The 19,224-nt window shown below is 53.5% G+C and overlaps 1 protein-coding gene across 1 annotated transcript in view; it reads right to left on the bottom strand.

Moving 5' to 3' along the window:
* SRRM4 (serine/arginine repetitive matrix 4) overlaps positions 1 to 19,224 on the bottom strand; it is a 51,082-nt gene that overhangs the window by 21,070 nt on the left and 10,788 nt on the right. Inside the window, 1 exon segment of the mRNA XM_063416380.1 lies at positions 1,691 to 1,834. Within this exon segment, the coding sequence (XP_063272450.1) occupies positions 1,691 to 1,834 (144 nt within the window).

Raw genomic sequence — 19,224 nt, 5'->3', positions numbered from 1 at the left:
GTTGTTAAACCTTGAAAATAAACCCTCCTGCAAATTAATTTCTTCTTTAAACATACGATGCTGAATCGTGTTATGTTTCAATGAAAAGCAAATACCGTGGTTAATTAATTCAGAGCATTGGGCTGAAAAAAAATGACAGATACTCTGTGGCTACTCATTAACTAAGGCAAATGCTTGTAAAGACAGAGGCAGCTGGTGGCATCCCTAAATCAGCCCAAATCAGCCATGCAGATCTCCAAACAGATCCACAGGTCCCTCTGAATCCCCAAATAGATCCAGGACCAAGGACTGTGGGGGCACAGCGAGGTCCCCAGGGCCTCTGAAAAGTCACTGAGGGTGCTGGGTTTGTGCCTCGGTTTCCCCTCTTCTCATCCTGCCCCTGGGAACTGCCAGGAGCAAGGAATGGGTGGAAGCAGCCCCATGGCTGGAGAATGCTGTGAGATCTTCTACAGAAACAGGCCAAAAACTGAGCCGTTTTCTGCAGCAAGAACAAACATTATTGCTAATGAAAGTCCTAATGCAGAGCAAATGACACTTTGGGGGGGACACTCAGACTCCACCACCTCCCAACACTTGATCATCCAGGGCTTGAATAACCACTGAAATTACATTATCGTAAAAACTCAATTGCTTAGTGCTTTTAATACACTTTGGGAAAAAAAAATAAAGGCTCTGCAAAATGAAGCTGCAGGCTAACACTTCGGCTGTGAGCTGTGAGTAACGAGTGCTTCTGGAGCAGTAAATCCAGTGTGCAGCCACAGCGTGGCCCATGGAGCACCCACATACTCCTCATCACCTCCCAAGGATTTCATGGACCAGCAGCACCATGAGAGGAATATGGCACACCTTGGGCTCAGCTGGGCCTTTTACCTCGATGCAGAAGTCATGCATTTTCCAGGATGTCTCACTGTCCCTAAGCTCAGACACCTCCCCAAAGACACCCAGGGACACGGCTGGGCACCGCCACAACCATGGCAGAGCAGGGAGGAACATCTGACCATGCAGCCACAGGCGGTTTCTGCAGAGCCCTTCTCCTTCTCCCCAGATAAAGTCTTTTGTCTTTGATGTGGCAGCTTTCTCCCATGTGCTGATCTGACTTCAATTGTTCCTCTGTGATTATAATCAAAGTCTAATTAAAAGTGTGCTTTAGATTATTGTTCCGGTTGGCCTGAAATCTGAAGATATGAAATGTGCTTTCTTGCTCTTTCTTTCCAGCATCTTTAACTGAACTGGGAGGCTTTAATCCCAGAGACAGTTGAGCAGGCAGGGCTCAGAGACCCCAGCTGCTCCATTTACAAGGTTCCATTCATTTTTTCCCCTCTCAAGTGGTCAGGGACTAACGACAAGCTGATAACGAGGCTGTGTCCTAATGAAGGCAATGCTGCTGAGCTGATCTAGGCATGGGGAGAGGGGAATTGCTGAGGACGATTCCCAGCAGACCTGGTAGTGCAGAGGAGTGCTGGCAGGTCTTGGAAGACTCTAAAGGAGGCTGTAAGAGCAAGCCATGGAGCAGAAATGAACCGCAGGTTTGTCCCTGCAAACTCGCACAGGGATTTCATGCAATTGCACACATTTTCTGCACACACACTGAGCCATTTAAGGCACCCCCGGCTCTCACAGACCCAGAGGGGCTGAGTAAACAGCCACGGACACCTCCCCTGCCACCCCCGTGTGCCAGGGTGGCTCCTACCTGCGTGACCTGCGGTGGGCACGGTCGCGTCTGTCCCTGCCCTTGGCGCAGCCATTGGTGCTGGCGGGTTCCCTGACCACGCAGCTGCTCAGCTTCTCGGGCCGTCTGTCCTCCGCAGGGTACGGCAGGCAGCCGAGCGTCCCACTGCCGGGGCAAGAGGCGACAAAGAGCCGTCAGGAGCTGTCCCTTCAGCTGGCCTCATTCCCCACGGCCTGGGGAATGTCATGTCCCTTTTGCGGGTAAGACCTGTGCTGCTGTGAAGGAGAGCTGCAGGTTGCTCTCAGTGCTCAGCTCTGAAGTGGGAATTGCTCCTCCAGGGCTCTGGAATACCCCCTCTCTAAGCCAAGCTGCAGCCCAGCCCAGGCATGCCATGCTCGTTGTTCAGGCAGAGATGCCATGAGCATCATGCAGCTGGACAGCACAGGGCCAGATCCAATCCAATAGGAAGGAAAACCAGGAGACAGTCAGAACATCTCCTGTGTTGTGGGGTTTAGATCACCAGTTCCACAGAGACAGCACAGATTTTGCACTCTGATAAAAAACCACAACTCTTTCCCATTTCAAATGTAGTTTTCCAAACCTGCTAATGCCTTGATAACACCTTGCCACACATCTTCATCCTTGATGGGTGGCAAACTTCCCCACTCCTACAAATAAGGTGCTGGGCTAGTGAATAGACCTGGTCCTGCTGACAGCTCAACCTTGAGAACCTGGGACAGCCCAGCAGAGTTAAAGGGAACCACATGGGCCAGGTCAGAGCCTGCAGAGCCCTGGGAGCTGGCAAGGAGCAGAGCAAAGGCAAGGAGGGAAAGCTTGGAGGGAGTGGTTTCTAAGAAATACTGGGGATTGTGCAAGCTGAAATGGAGAAAAGAAGCAGAATGGAGAAAACAAACCCAAACAAGTCTGCGTGCAGACACTCAGGAGGAAAGTAAATAGGTTTCCAGGCCCTGCAGATGTTTATTTCAAAGAATGAAAAGATTAATGAAAAACCATAAACCATACCCAGCAGGGGTGCTGAAAACGCTGGGGTTTGGTGTCATCCAGAGTATTGTGGAACAGATAAAGCAAACGTGGACATGTCTGGGCCCAACCTGGCTGTGGGATGATACCCAGGGTTGGTTGTGCTCAGCTGGCACTAAAAGTGTCCCTGTTTCTTCCCATTAGCATTCTAAAGGCGATCGCAGGATTGGGCTGTGGGTGCCACTTTAGGGTCAGCTCTGCAAAGTCCTGTGGCTGTCTGCCACCAGATCTACCTCCCCTCCTTGGAAAGCAACACTGGAGCCCTCAAGCCATGTGGGTCCCACCAGAGCAGGGGGAGGCTGGGATGGCCCCATGCCAGCCCTGCAGCCACAGTGAAAGATGCTTTGGCTGCAGAGACCACAACAGCCATCACATAGGAGCTGTGGAGATAGGAACCAGGGCCAGGGCCAGCTGTGTGCTGCACATCTGGGGGTTGAGTGGGGGCAAGAGGGTGGTTAAAGAGCAATGGCACATTAAAAAAGCCCCAGTTAGGCATGGCCAGAGCCTTTCATGCCCCAGGGAACATCCTGCTGTGTGCCTCAGCCATGAATAACACCCCTTGGGGTTGGAGTTGGCACAGGAACACCTGCAGAAGGGTCACCCCTCTCTCCTTACCTGTGTTTTCTCTCTCAACAAGCATCCACTTTCTCTAATTACCAGCTCCTCCTTGGAGCCCATTTTGTAATGCCTTAACATTTGAGGATATGCACAGCCAAATAAAAGGATCAGAGATCAGTAGGGGGAAGCTGGCTGAAATATTTCTGGCTCAGAACTTGGAGGAGGTGAATTGCTTTAAAAAGTCTGTTTGTAATAAATCCCCCAGTTGCTTCCCAACATCTCCATTATTTTTAACCATCCAGGAAGCTACATGGTTAATCGTTTTCTGTGTGCCAGCTAATTGGCTTGTGGCCTTTCCCAACCCCCTTTTAAGAACAGCCTTCTGAGGCTCAATCATTAGGATCCATTAAAAATGTCCCCAAATTAATAACCTGTGCAAAGTCTGAGCTGGATGCACTCCAGCAGCAGAGGCAGGAGGGATCCTCCCCGGGCTGGCAGCAGGCTGGAACACCACTACCAGGACCTGGGCATGACAGGCGACATCCTTGTCACCCAGCCTCTAATGGGATTTCCAGGTCCTGGGGTTAAAACATATTGGCCTCGAGCAATCAAGGACTCCTGTCCTGCAACATGCCAGGAACCATTTATTCTGGGATTGGAAGTAATTATTGATGAAAATAATTATTCTCCAATTCCATCAAAAGCTGGCTTCCATTCAACCAAATGTTCTTCTCTGATGGATGCTGAGAGTCACTAATGCTTTAAACTGGCTAGTAATCCCCTGGCATGGAGCTCCATAGACATTGATTGAATATATATATATATATATATATATATATATATATGAAAACCATTTTCTTTCTTATTGTCTTTTTTGTCTTTCATGACTGATATAAAAGTGATGCAGTTTGGTGTAAACGATCTCTGTGGCCTCAAAGGAGGGATTATCACACCTTCCCTGCTGCTTGTGCCTGCAGCAGAAAAGAAAAAGCCTCTGTGGGTGTTTTTGCTGGAGCTGGCCCAGGGAGAGCAGCAGGAATGCTCAGCAGGATGCTGCTGGAAGCATGGGACTCGCTCAGCCCAGGGGATGTGCGGGAGGAGGCAGGAAGAAGAGGAGGCAGGAGGGATGCCCTGCTGGGAGGCTGCACTGCTCCAGCACTCCCAGTGAGGAGCGCAGCCCCTCTCCCCAGTGTGCTGGTCACATGTTTGTCCCCAAGGATGCACTCACTCCTAGCCACAGCCAGCTGGATCAGGACAAGGCAGCTGCCCACCCATCCCACCTGCCCTCCAAGCTTCTCCATTTCCACTTTGCAATTTGATCACTTGCGCTCGTTTTTCTTTTCCCTTTCTTTCTCCTGTGCAGAAATCCAGCCTATCCATCAGACCTGTCCAGAAACAGCCCAGCTGCTCCTGATGGGAGACCCCCCACAGTAGGGCACCTGTGGGCTGCCTGCCACCCGCTCAGTGCAGAACATGCCCTGTGCAACCACCCACCACAGCTGGCTCATCCTGTCCCTTCCCATCCAGCAATCTCCAGTCCAGGAGGGGTTTTTTGGGCTCATGGCAATTTTTGTCAGTGCTGCAGTGGCTGGAAGAGAAGCAGCAGGCTCACAGAGTTCTCAACTCTCCACCAGCACAAGCCTTTCACAGCCCAGCTTGCACACCTCCACATTGTGGTGGCAGATTTGGGCTCTCACAGGTATTCCCTCTCTAACAGAATGTCTTGGCAGCAGAGGGAGATGATCTATTGACTATCCTAATACAAGTGATGCAGGAAAGGTCACTGGTAGGAAGGAACCCAAGTATTCCTTATCTGAAGGTAGATGAAGCCACCAGGAACAACTATGGCCACATGGAGAAGGGATGGGTGGCTCTTTGCTGCTGGCAGTGCCCTGAGGCCAACCCACTCTGTCTCCCTTCCCTGGGGAATGGATGTCATCCCCAGTTTGTGGGGACACCATGGAGACCAGTTAAGCACTGCCCTTGCCCACGGACAGATCCTGGCACTGTCAGAGAGGACAGGACAAAGGCACAAAATGTTTGCTGCTGTTTGCTGCCTCAGGGAGCCAACTCCCAAACCATGCCCATCCCTCCATCCTGGGCTGCCATGCAGCACGCCACGGCCAAATGCCATCTCATCCAGCCATGAAATGTGGCACTTGGTGACACATGCTGCTTGGGGAGCTGAGTCCAGTGACGCCCCTAGCCCTGCAGTGACAGCACTCAGGGCGGGTTTGGTGTGCACTTGACATTCCCTGGGTGCTGCCATCCCGGGGCTGCCGAGGCCGGGCACTGCCCTCCCCTGCCCACGGGCTCCTGACTCCCAGCCCAGCTGCCCTGGCCCTGCAGCAGCCTCCTGCCACAAACCTTCCATCAATCAGCCTTTTCCCCGCAGTAACTCATCTCAAGAGGAGACAAAAGCAGGAAAATTGTCTCCCTAGTGACCTTTCAGCTGCCAGACCATGGCACCAGACCATCTCCCCGCTCAGCCGCGTTGTCCCTCACCTCTGCAGGATGGACCCAAGCAGTCCCAGCCATCGCTGGCCTTCTGCAGCCCCTGTGTCCTTCCCAGCTGCCCTGCAAGCAGCAGTGTAAGCAAACTGGGTCTGGATCATGCTGGCAAAGCAGTTTTGGGTTTTTTTATCCTTTAATTTCCTTTGCACATGCAGCTGGGTTGGGTGCTGGATGCACAAGCACTTCAGGGGCCCTGGGCACTGAGCGCACTTGGCAGACCTGCACTGGCAGCACTTCCAAGGTCAGAGGATTTGGAATGGCCAATACAGAAACTTTACTACATTCTCTGCTTCAGCCCTGGCTGGCTTCATGTTCCTATCGTCTCTGCCTCATCCTATGAAAAGACAGGAGCAGCTTCAGCCAACTAAACCTCCCAAAATAAAAAGGTTAAAAGATTTCTAATGAATCTAAAAGCTATGAATGTTTCACTGGCATTAAGTGATGAAGGATGGATACCTTGCCTGGAACTGGGAACATCAGGACACAGGCATCCTGAAGGGAGGCTGGAGAAAGTCCTGTGCCTGCAGCTGCTTGCACCAGGGATGTTTTTGCCACTTCACCCGAGTAACATGCAAAAAATGCATGGACAGGTGATGGAATATCGCATCTTTCCTCTCCTTTCCTCACCTGGAGGTTTTGGCCGTGCAGGAGAAGGCAGTGGTGGGTCAGGATGCCTGCTCTCCCACATCCCTGCACTCTCTGCCACAGCCACATCGCCCATGCTTCTGCCCTGGGCTCTAGTGAGGGTGATCTGAGCTGCTCAAAGTATGTCTAAAATCCACCTCTTGGGCTGAGAAGCCTTTTGGCACCAGCAAAATGAGCTTCTAATGTTTTCTCTGGCTTTGCTTATCTGATTGAAAAAGAAAATGGTCAGACCATTCCCTTGTCCCCCGAGAGGGAGGGGACAGAAAAGAGTGTTGTAAAGACATTTCCTGGCAAAGACTCCAGCAGATGTGTTTATGTAAAGCTCTTTGAAATACGCACTAAAAATACCTCTTCAAAATTAAGAGATGGGGAATATTGTGAGTGCTTCCCACAAGCACACACACACACACACAAACACCCATGGCAGGTTCTTTGCCCACCTCATTCAATCCATTATTATTAGTGCAGCAGGTGCCCTGCAGTTTGTTATTGAAAATTATAATAGCAAATCACCGAGATATTTTCCTTGATTACACAGACTCCAAGCCAGTTCAATTTTAATCTTCTCCCTGCTATTTTTTTCTGTGCATCAGCAGAGGCACCAGCTGCAGAAAGGCATGTGGGTTTCTTGAGGCAGTTCAAACGCAGAAGAGAAATACAAGAGAAGTACAGAATTCTGTACTATAGATTTTTGATAAAATTTTTGCCAGTCGTGACTCTCCTCCCCCTCCTGCTCCTGGCATCCCTGTGTCCTGGCACAAGCCTGCATGTGGCTCTTCCCCTTCTTGCACTCCAGAAAGGTTTAATGACCGCTCTCAGCACATCCCGGGCCAAAAAAGCAGCTTGGCTCTTTCTTTTCCAGCAGTTGATTTACTATGCTTGGTTGGATCAGAACAGAGGAGCTTCCCTGCTGGAAGAGGCCCCAGTGGCGGCGCAGGATCAGTGCCAGATGCTCCGGGGGATGCTGTGAGGTGGCAGCCCACGGGGAGGGCTCTGTCCCGGGCACCAGCTGGCAGCGGCGGTGGCTCCTGCTGTGCAGCACGGGATGGACAATCCCTGCAGAGGGAAAACTCCACGGGGGAAAGCGATGCCTCCATCGCCTTCTTATGCAGGGTCAGGCACGAGGGTGAGCACAGCCTCTCCCTGCTCCCCATGGCTTGGTCTCCTCCTCCCCAGGGACACCAGGAACGCCATCCCGTCCCCCTTCCTTCCTGAGCACCTTGCAGGGCTCAGTGTCCCTTTCCCTTGCTGCCAGCGACCCAGGATGGCTCTGCTGACTGCCTGCCAGCGAGAACAGTGAGAAACCTGCAGAATATGGCACATGGTCACATTGTTTCTAAAGAAAACCTGGACTGCTGCCCCTTCTCAAAGGGTTTCTATGCATCTTGTGCCTCCCACGCTGCCAGCTCGGAGGTCCCTGCGGAGCTTCCTGCCCCTCAGCACCTGCACACTGCCAGGCCAGGCTTGCTCTCAGAGGGACAATCCTGAGCCTTTCCTGTCCTCAAATCCTCCTCCTTAGACAAACACCCTGCAGGTTCCCATGTCTGTACAGGAGCCAGTTTTCTCCTCCATCAGGAAGTATCACAGAGGAGCTTTGGCTGTTTCAGGTGCCTGCAAATGCAGACAGAAGTGGCACGCTGCCCCATAGCACAGCAGTCTGGCACATCTCTGAGCTGTGTTTTGGGGGACTCCAGGTTCCTGGGTGACCCAGAGGCCTTGAGCTGAGAATTTATGCTAAACCCCCCACAGCCCCACAGCCACTCTCCTCCCAGCTGGCCTCAAACAGCGCTCCCAGATGCTTTCCTTGCCATCACCCCCAGGCAGCCTGGAGCAGCCACCAAGGGGGTGAGCTGACTGCCAGGCATGGGGGCAACCTGAAACAGCCCTTGCAGAGCTTGTGATTAGGAAAAGTCTGGATCTGAGCTCACATTTCTCATTAAACACTTGCCCACAAGCAATACAGGGCAAAACCAAACTGGGCAAAGGTCAAGACCAAAGGGCTGGGAGGGAACCCAGCGGTTGTGGTTGGGCACTTCCCAACACAGCACGGGGAGCCAGAAGCTGAGGAGAACCAGTGGATGATGCTTAATGCTTCATTTAACAACAAAAAAAGTGAACTCATGGATGTCCTAGAAAAGAAGTGCAACATGGTCAGGCTGGAGAGCACCTTCACACCCAAGGGGCTGCACAGTGCCAGTCTCTGTTCCAGGGACCATCAGATGTGCCCGTTCCCCCATTGTCCAAACCCCGTGCTATTTGGCACGGCAAACAGCAGTGAAATAGTGTATTTGCCAATAACAACTTGTTAAATTTTAATCAAATAGGGAATTGTAAGCACACTGTTACCCAGAGCTCCTGGGAGCACTGAGAGATCACTTTAAAAATGAATTAGTAATTAGGCACTTTGGAAGCAGCAAGGAGAAGGCGGCTGGAGAAGATCCACTTGGAACAGCAATGCTTTCTTTGCCACCCACATAAAGTTTTTCCTCCTCTCCCTTTATTTTCTTCCTTTGAATTGTCAGTGGAAAAGGGGAGAACACACTGGAGGTCCCAACACCCAGGTAACTCCAGGAACACAGCCTGTTCATGCAGCTGACACCTGTCTGCAGAGCTGCCCTGGAAATGCCTCTGGTTGAGTGTCTCTGCTGCCCCATCCATCCATCCATCCATCTATGGGACAGGGACACTCAGGTCACCAGATGCTGTTTATAAACCAGCCCCCGAGCCACCCCATGTGCCAGAACACAGGCATGGTGTTCAGTAGCCTGTGACTACAGAATAGTGATCCCAAGGACTCAGCTTGAAATGACTCCAACATTAAAAAATCCTCAGCATCCCCCAGGACAGACTCAGGAGTGCAGCCAAATGGATGTCCCCAACTTGGGTGCCAAATGCATGTCCTCAACCTGGGCATCACCTGGGCAGGGTCTGGTGAGGAGGGGTTCCCTGGACATGCTTCTCTTTGGGACTTGTCTCTTGAACATCCAGCCCTCTGTGATGCACAGGGCTGCACTGCCAGGGCCACCTGGGGCCAGGAGGGCTCTGTGACACAGTGAGGAGCTGATGTCCCCATGCAGGGAAGTGTGCCCAGAAATTAGCTCCTGTGGAAAGGAATTAACCAACAGATTTCTGCTGCTGAGCAATGAGTCTGAAACGTTCCCAGCCCAGCAAGGGATGCGTAAAGTGGGCTTTAAACTCCTACCTTCACCTGCTGACAGGGGCTTTTTATGGCCAGAAGGGCCCTTTGCCTCCCTGTGTGTACAGTGACAGCTGAGCTGGGAAGCTCCCAAATTGCAGCTTCATGGGTGGAAGTGTTTGGATTGACTCCAATCCTCTTTCCCTGTGACACCCCCTGGTCCTGTGGGAAACACCTCAGTGGTCAGGCTGCCTGCCCAGCAAGGGCTGGTGAGGAGGTTTTGAGTAAAGGAGAGTTTCTGGAAGGGAAGACAGGGCCTTTTTTCCTCCCACTGTGCTCCAAGGAGGAAAAAGTTGGCATAGCTGTGCCATCCCTGCCGCTCAGAGGGCTGTGGGGTGCTCAGTGCTCTGTGGGAGTCAGAGACAGAAAGAAACCTCCTGTCTGCTCTCAGATCCTCACCCATCCACACCACCCTGCAACTCTGGACATTGTTTTAAATCATCCCCAAAAAGAAAAGGGGGGATATTTGTTTGCTTGCTGCTTCCTAGCAGGAGGATTTGGAAGAGGCAGGTGAGTCTCTGTGGCAGACCCTGCCAGAAGGGGCTGCAGAGAATCATTTCAATTTCCATCCCATCCATCTTTAATTGGGTGTAATAATAATTTTATTGCTTGCTGGGATTTGTGAGGCTGAACTAATATTTGTAAAATGCTTTGCTATCCTCAGCTGAAAGGCAATCTAGAGTGGCAAAGCCCTGGTGTTATTCACATTTGGATAATCCAGAATTATTCATAAACAAAATCAAGATTATGCAAATATATTCATTAGTTCTCAGAATACCTCCAGGAAAATAGAGGAATTAGTTTTGTTAACAATTATGTATTATGTAAGTGTGTGTCTAAGCACGCACAGCCCCGGTGCTGGGGCACATTTACCTGGGACTCATCCCGGGGTGCTGGAGAACAGAGGTTTGACCTGTCCAAAGCGACCACCTCCATTCTGGGATATCCTGATGCCCCACAGCAAGTGACAGCACAGAGCACAGAGCCCTGTGCCCTGCCAGGGTGCCCCTGGCTGCTCTCCTGACACCCCCAGTACCCCCTCTGTACCCTCAGAGACAGCCTGTGTGTGTATAAGGTGAGCACCATCATCTTACCCCCCAAACCAGCCTTTCCCACCCAAATGAGGGGTTTTACAGCACATGCACGGCCAAGAGGCTGTGGATTTGGGATCTGGAGGCAGCCCCCTCACCCAGGGCCTGCCCTTTGTGCCCAGCATTGTTACATCCCCCTGGGGAAATGGTTTCTTCTCCCTCAGGGACCCCTGGAACTCCTGTCATGTAGTCTGACCCTTCCTTCCCCTTCTGACCCCATTGGCTGTGTGCCAGCTAGCCCCTCCCTCAGAGACCCTGAGAAAAAGGGACCCCTGTCCCCCAGGAGCTCTCTCTCTCTCTCTCCTAGGACATCAACCTAGAATAAAGGACTTGCAGCTAAAAGGGTAAGAGAGCCTCTTTTGAATCCTTTTCCTGTCTTTCTTGATATAATCCTACTAGGCCTGAGAAAGGCTGAGCTAGCTGAGACCCTTTGAGGGAAACAAGATTGTATCACAGCACCAGCCCTCACACAGTGCCAGCTTGTGCCCAGCCTGGCTTTCCACAGCGTGTGACCGTCTGTTTGGGACGTGCTGGGGAATGGGAGATAAAGGTGCAGTGAAAATACTGCATGGTTTAATTAATGCCACATGCCTTTCACTCTATAGGTTGTGTGGATGGTTAATTATTTTTATAAAGAAAATAATTAGTCCCAATCAAGGCAGAAGCTCTCCAGAATTACAGCTCATTAACTGCTCTCACATTTTTCTGTTCTATAAAAAGTCATGTGGTGCTGATGAAGATTATAGACCCTTGGAATCAGCATTAAATACAAATTCAGACAGTGTTACCATCCTATTACCATCAACTGCATCGACTTGGCTTCGGTAATTGCAGCTGGAGATGAAGGGCAGGGATTTCTGCTCCGCACAATCTCTGGAAACAAGCACCCTGCCCATCAGTTTGCTGCAAACAATGTGACACCGAGCCCTGACTTGGCTGAGTGCATCCCTGAGGAGATGACAGCCACCAAGGAGAAAGGGAAAAGCTTTGCTGGGCTTGTGATGATGAGGAGTGCTCAGGGTTGATTCAGTTCCTGTTTGCAGTGGGGTTGCACAGAGCAGTAAACACCCTGAATCTGCCCTTTAGCAAAGCCACCAGTCCAGTGGTGATGCAGAGGGAAAGGAAATGTCCAGAAAATTCCAGGAAATGCAGAGGGGATGAGGGGCAACCTTTAAGCAGTGGGATTATCCTCATAGGACATGGGGAAAATAGGGCATGGGGGGATGCTCTTGTCAGGGATGGGGGAGCATCTGCAAGCCTCTCCCTCTGGGCCGTGCTAGTCCAGGCACTGGTCCAGTTCTATTGAACGTGGCAGAGACCTCGCTCAAAGCCTAATTGAAAGAAATCACAGCACATTAAAGGGAGTTCAGGTCAAATCAATACCAACGTGGCGGGAGGGCGAGCAGGGGGAGCAGGGCACTGGCTGAGTCCCAGTGCCAGCTCTGCAGGCTGTGTCCACGGGCTCCACTGCCTGCTTTACCACCACGGGAAGGTGAGGTGAGACCCACTGTCCTCTGCTCTGTGCAGGACAAACCTGGCAGCAACACAGGCTGAGGGTTGGCTGTGGCAGCAGCAGTGGGGAGGGGGCAGGGGAGCCACGGGTCCTTAGGATCCTGCTTTTCAGTTTCCATTAACCCGGGATGGATGTGAGTGGCACCCGGGATGCCCTGGGTGGCACTCACAGCCCAGAGAGCCAGCAGCCAGCACTTTGGACCACAAACCTCCACTAGAAAATTAACCCACCCATCCCCACAGCACAGCTCCCGTGCCCAGAGCCCTTGAGCATCTGAACCCTCTGGGGGGAATGGAGAAACTGGGGCTCTGGGCAGAAAAAAAGCCCTTGTGGTAAACTGCTGAGGCAATGTGGGAGTAACTACTGCCACGAGGCAGCACATAGCAGGAGCTAACCCTTCCACTGGCACGTGCTGCCAGTGTTGAGCCTTTCACTCTGCCCCTGCAGGTGCAGAGATGTTACACATTCACAGTAAGGGCAGGGATAGACACAGGAACCCTGGCAGCCTGGACTCACCAAAACATCCAAAACCCCTCCAAAAGATATGAAGAACATCCTTCACCTTCAATGGCTCCTGACCCACACATGGGAAATGTTTGAGAGCACAAGGACTGATCCAAAATGATGCCAACAACTTCTCCAGCCACCAGACAAATGAAATCCCTGCATTTGGGGATGTCCAGGGATCCTAGGGGAGAGGAAGCCAACATATCCTATGCCCTGCAGAGCTCAGCCCCACACAGAGCCTCCCAGGGGCCAGAAGAGGTAACCAGGAGACCAAGCTCATCCTCGATTAGGAGACACACGACACAGCCGACAGCCTGTGGGTTCCACTGGTCCCCAGCAGGTCAGGCTACAAACCTCCCCATTTCAGAGGTTACACCACAGCTCCCATTGTTCCTCCTCTACTGATGGTGCCCACCCAGACCCCCTGCATCTCCCTCTCCGTGGCATTATCCTGCTGCCCCTCCGCTGGCCCTGCTCGCCCTCTATCCCAGCCAGGGCGTGGCTGATGGGCAGACAAAGGCAGGGATGGGGTGGGTGGTGAGGGATAACTCAGGCTGTCCCACACACAGGGAAGGGCAGGTGACACATGACAAGTTTTGTTGCTTTGGGGTTTTATTTTCTGTAAGTTGCCAGTCTTGGAATTTTCTGGAGAATAAAAACCCATCCCTTCAAGGAAGTGATGAAGACAGTTGTCTTGCTTGTCCCATCATAACAATCCTGACCAGGCTCTGATCGGAGCAGGGTGATTTGAAGAGGGGAAATGCTTTATAGGAAATCAGTTTTCTGAGTTAAAGCACCAGCATCAGGGGTAGGTCTGCCCAAATCCCAAACTGCCTCCCCCACCCTCTGGGCCACAGCCATGTCTATGCTCTGGCAGGGCAGGGATGCTCTGCTGGCTGCAGCTGGTGGAGCTGTGGAGAACAGGTTCTGTTATATTTACATGCTCTTATAGATGGGTGTTACACTTGCACGGCTTTGGTGGGCAGGGGGTTGTACAGCAGCTCCAGCTGACCCACAGATTAATGCAGCAGAAGCTCTTTAACCGTGAAATCTCCCTTAATGCAAAAATATTTCTCTTGCTGGGCAGTAGCTAATTCTTCATCCTGGCGGTAATGTAGCTCAAATCCCAGCCTCCTGCCCCACTCTGTTCCAGTCACCCTGCAACACACGTGGGCACAGAGATAAATTCAATACAACCAGCCCATAGCCAAAGTGCCATCAAGTTCCAGCAGGATGATGCGCTGCTGGAATTTGATGTTAGTGGCAGTGAAAACCCATTTCCTCATCATTGCCTGTGGGTCTCAGAGCATTTCAGCCACCCTGTGAGCTGTGAGAGGAGCACCTGACCCCAGCCCTGGAACCAGCAGCAGGGAGCCCTCACAGCCCATACCAGCAAGTCACAGCCTCTCCTGCCCCAGGGAGGAGAGAGAAGAGCAGCCCCACGGGCAGGAGGACCCTGCCCCCAGTGTTCCCACTCGGGGATGAGTGAGGAGATGCCCCTGGCTGGGGCTGGGCAGCAGCTGCTTCTTCTTCCATTAATGACAAGACATAAATTAAACATAGTGAGTTAAATGGGTCATTGGTGGAGCCCAAGCCTCACTGCCTCTAGACCAGGGACTCATTTCAGCCCGCCTCAAACACCAGTACAGTTTTTAAGAGAGTTTTTTTTTGCCACTTGCATTATTTTTTGTAAGCCCTTCCTGCAGTCCCTGCTGCGCTGGCAGGGAAAGTGTTCCCGCCGCGTGCGAAAGAAATGGCTATTTTTAAACTGCCCGTGTTTGTCAGCGCTTTCGGCTCGAGTGGCTGATGGAGAAGCCAGTTTTACAGCACCCGGTGTCCCGCAGAGGGTCGTGTGGCCTTTGCCAGGAGATGGTGGCACAGACGTGGGCCCTGTGCCTGGCCATGCTGCTGGGGTGATGCTCCAGCCCGCTCATCCCCGGCACGTGCCAGATCCACACCAAAGCCTGGTCCGGATGCTGTGCTGCTGGGACCACACTCCCGCCAAATTTCAGGCAGCACAGCCTCTGTGCCTTTGCAGACACCTATGAAATCATCAAGCAAGGCTGCAAACACAAGCTGGCTCCCGGGATTTGGCCTTTCTCCCCGCTCTTTGCCGGGAATGCCAAAGGGCTCCAATCCAGGCATCAAACCCAGCCCTGTTTTCCAGCTGAGGGCACCGCCAGGGATTTGGGGCCAGAGGAGGACCCAAGGGAGTGGGAGCTGTGTGTGGGTCACAGGGAAGAACTGTGAGTCACAGCAGACCCATCTCAGAACACAAAGAGCCCCTGTGGGCTGTGGCAAAAGCCCTGGCACTCTCTGCAGCTGAAACACCGGTGGGATTTTCTGGCCAGGTCAGGCTTTGCAGTGATGAAGAGGTTTCAGTGCCCACAGGGAGAAAATGAAAAAAAAAAAAAGAGAGAGAAAAGGAAAGGGTGGTCATGCATGAAATGATTTCATTTCAGTGACGTGGGGGTTGCGTTTGATAGGTCCGGCTTATCGAGAAATGGAGGTATGGAAAGGTCTAGCCACCAGCCATGGAGATGTGGAAAGGGGTAGGAATGGGACTGAGCAGAGAAGGCCAGGGAAATCTCCCAAACCCAGGGAGCCTGGTGAGAGAGGAGACCCCCACACAGTGAGAGTGGGATCTGCAGAGGCCCTTTCTGGAGTCAAGCTGCAGCAGGACAGGCTGTCCCAGATGATGGGGGCAGGATGGTGACAGCAAGGAGACACAGGCAGTCACAGGACCTGGAGCTGGGCAGGAGCTCCTTAGCAATCCCTGTCATCAAGGTCATCACTGCTATTTATTATTTAGGGCCTCACAGCTCTAAATATTCATTAGCAGGGCTTTGCGGGAGGGGTGTGAACACATGCCTGGGGTTCGAGTGTCCTGCTCTCCTGCCTCTCCAGGGATGGGATAAAAGCAGGGATGGGGGCTGGCTGGAGCTGGTGCTGCTACCTGAGCCAGGCAAGGGAGAACCCCAGTCCTGCAAGACCCTAACCTGTCATATCTCACCCTCTCCACACTCCATGGAACAGCCTCACGCAAGTGCTGGGATGCTGCTGAGCCAGGGAAGGGACCCCATGGTCAGCACAGCCCCCCGAGGTGCCAGATCCCACCAGTGCCTCACAAACCTGGCACCCCCAGCATCTACAGACATGGGGCTGCCTAGCAGCCAGGGCAGTGTTTTCAGTGGGTTTGTTCAAGGGTGAAATAAAATATTTCTACAAAACCATCCTCCAGCCAGCCCATGGAATTCTCCTCCCTTTTGCTTCCTTCCACCTGATTTCATCCCTCATCTGAAGAGATTAGATATGGTGCTTCCCCTGGCACAGCATGGACACCACAGGCTCCCCCTTCGCCAGAGGTGAGGCAGCAGCAAATCCTGGATTTTGGGAGACCCTCATCCTGTGTTTCCTCAGCAGCTGCTGTGGCCCTTCACTCTCAGCAGCAGGGCCAGGTTGTGCCCGTGTTCTTGCTGGCCAGCGTGGGAGTTGGACCATGGTGTGGGCTCCAGCCAGAGCTCAGCAAAGCTCCCAAGTGGAATTTTACAGGTCAGAAATTACCTGTCCCCAAAACCACAGCGTTTCCCAGCAGAGAGGCCAGCAGGGTCACGGTGCCCAGCACCAGCCCAGAGGAGAGGCAGATGGACAGGGCCAGGGGAAAGAGGGAGGATGAGGATGATGAAGGCTCTGCTAGCAGCAGGGAGTGGGTCCTGCGGGCATTCCCAGCTCTTCCCCTCGCTCAGCTGCCCCCAGCCTCCCGGCAGTTCCCGAGATGCCTAATTAGCTCTCCCTGCTCCCAGCGCAGTCCAGCTGGAGCCGGAGGGCAGGGGCAGACAAAAGCCTCGCTATTGACAGCCCCTCCGAGGAAGGGGCTTTTCTTCTCCCCCTCGCTTTTCTTTTCAAGCCCCTCTCCCCCCTCTTGGGCCGGGGCCACGGGCTCATTAGCACTTGGGCTCGTTGGGATGGAGGCAGCAGATGGCAGCCAGGCGGCCGGCCCCGCCGCCGCCTCTTCCCGCGGAACAGATGCCCGGCCAACAAGGGGGAGGATTAACGGGAATGGGGGGCCATCCGCACTGCAGGGCTGCCAGGGGGGCTTCTTCCCCGGCAGCACACCCCACGTCCCTGCCTAGGGGCTGCCAGCACGCTGGGGACCAGAGGGACTCACGGCCGCCAAAGGGTGTCTTGGGAAGCCAGAGGTTGGGATGGCCAAAAGTCACTGCAAAGGCCACAGGAGAGCTGCAGCTGCTTTCTGCACTCGCTGGGGTATCGAGACCTCCGACACTGCAGTGCCACTGCTGCTCCTGCCCTGTCCCAGAGCAGCGGGGAGGACACGTCACCCTTGTCCCAGCACGCTTGCCGCAGCACCCCGACTCCTCTCTAAGATCACCTGCAATGGCAAACTATGGCTTAATCCCACTTGAGCAGCACATCCCTCCCCCTCCGTGCACCGTGCATCCCGGGGGATTGAGGGTTAAAGCACAAATCCCCAGCGCTGCCCTGATGTGACCCACTTAGACCATCTGGCAGGGAGGGATGCAGGAGCCTCCTTTCCCCCAGCGCTGCCGGCGCTCACTCGGCATCACCGGCTGCCCCAGGAGCTGACACCAGCACCCACAGGGCCCAGCCCCAGAGTGCCCAGAAGTGGATTTTGGCTGAGTTTCTGTGGACAGGGCAGGTCATGCCAACAGTATTGTGGCTGGCAGTGTGGCAGCAGAGAACTAAATCACCTCCAGGATCATCCTGCAATCCTCCAGACTCCCACCAGCTCCAGTTCCCTGGGATACCCAGGAGCATTTCCTGCCTGGATGTCCCCAGGTCCCGGCAGCGGTGCTGATGAAATTCTCAGCAGCGCTGGGAGAAGTCAGGCTTCCAAGTGGGACAGGGCTCCCAGCCCCGCGCTGTCGGAGGTCACTGCCAGGGGAGAGATGCAGACAAAAGCCCAGCCCAGAGGGAGGAAAGTGGATCCTGCTCTGGGGCTGGGGCCAGAGCGTGGTGCTCATACCCATCCCCAAAAGCTGGGCAGAGGCTGGTGGCACCTTAACAGAGATTTTAAAAGCATTTTCAGCTCACCAGAGCCAAAGCCCCATCCTCATGGTCCAATGAAAGAGACTTGAGGGCACCTCAGTTTGGCAGAGGGGCTCAGGGCAGTGTAGGTAGTCCCTGTCCCTGACTCCATCCCTTCCCAGCACACTGGGCACAAAACCCCCTCAAATCCCACACTGGGATTTTGCATATGCTGGAGCAATTCCCCTGCAAAGGCAAGCTCTGGGTCAGCCCCAGCCTTTCCCAGCCCCTCACCACCCAGTCCCTCACCCTCAGCTGCACAGCAAAGCCCCACCAGGCCCTGTGTGGGAAAAGGTTAATTGGAAAAGCCCCTTTCCCCATCACCTCAGTTTTTCCTTTCACATTGCAAACTGGTCAATAATCCATTTACTTTGGCAGAGCTCTGCTCTGGGCACAAAGCTGTCTGGGGGACTGGATTTCATGCCCCCCCCAGCCCCAGCAGGAGCAGGAGGGAAGGTATTAATGTACTCTTTTGTTCCAGGATGAACCGTGGGTTTAGCAGAGCTTTAACCCTCCAAACCTCCAAGACAGCTTGATGGGAATTTAGATGGAAGAGGCTTTACCTGCAGAAGCAGCAGGAAGGTAGTGGTGAGGGATGGGGAAAGGGAAAAAAAAATACTTTCTGGTCAGGGAACCCCACTGCTGCCCCACAAGGATGCAGGATTGAGCCCTTAGCCATTCTCAGGGCACCCTGCAGGGATAGCTTTGGGCTATGGACACTGGGGTGGTCCCTGGCAAGACCCCCCATGCTGCAGCTGAGCCCCTTGACATTCCACAAGGGCACAGGCTCAGCCAAGAAAACTGATGGGGAGGTGGGCAGCGCTGGCCTAGAAACCATGGCAGCGTCTCCGCTGCTGTGGGAAGCATGGGGCCGGATCCAGGGCAGGGTGTTTGCAGGGGACCAGCTGTCAAGTGTGGGAGAAAACAGGAATCCAGATGGTCATCTTAATATTTCATTTGGCTAACTGGTCTCCCCATCTCCTCTCTGGCACCACAGTCATTTGCTCTTAAATTAGCCAGGAGTATCGTCAGGGAAGAGAGGCTGATCCAAGCAGTGGCGCAGCGAAATCTTCCGGAAAAACAAACCCAGAGCAGAGCCAGGCACGGAAACCACTACAAGAGGAGCTGCTGCAAGCCTTGGGTCTGTTCTCTGCACGGATGGGGAGCAGGAGCCTGGCTCTGGCTATTGCTGGACTATGAGCCCAGTGCCAGCTTGGGGACATCACTGCAGCCCGGTGGGGACCGCCCCTGGGGATGTGAGATCTGGCATCTCAGAGGTGTGATCCTGCCCAGACGGCAGCCTCGGGCTCCTGGCAGAGCCCTGTGGGATGTGAGCCGAGCTGGCAGCACCGCTGAGAAGAGCTGGGAACCACAGTGTCCCTGTCCCCACAGCCCTTGGAGTGGGAACCACAGCATCCCTGTC

This window comes from Prinia subflava, chromosome 19 (genome assembly GCF_021018805.1).
Source record: "Prinia subflava isolate CZ2003 ecotype Zambia chromosome 19, Cam_Psub_1.2, whole genome shotgun sequence".
Lineage (NCBI taxonomy): Eukaryota > Metazoa > Chordata > Aves > Passeriformes > Cisticolidae > Prinia > Prinia subflava.
The sequence above is the reverse complement of the archived record's forward strand: the minus strand, read 5'-3'. Positions and strand labels throughout refer to the sequence as shown.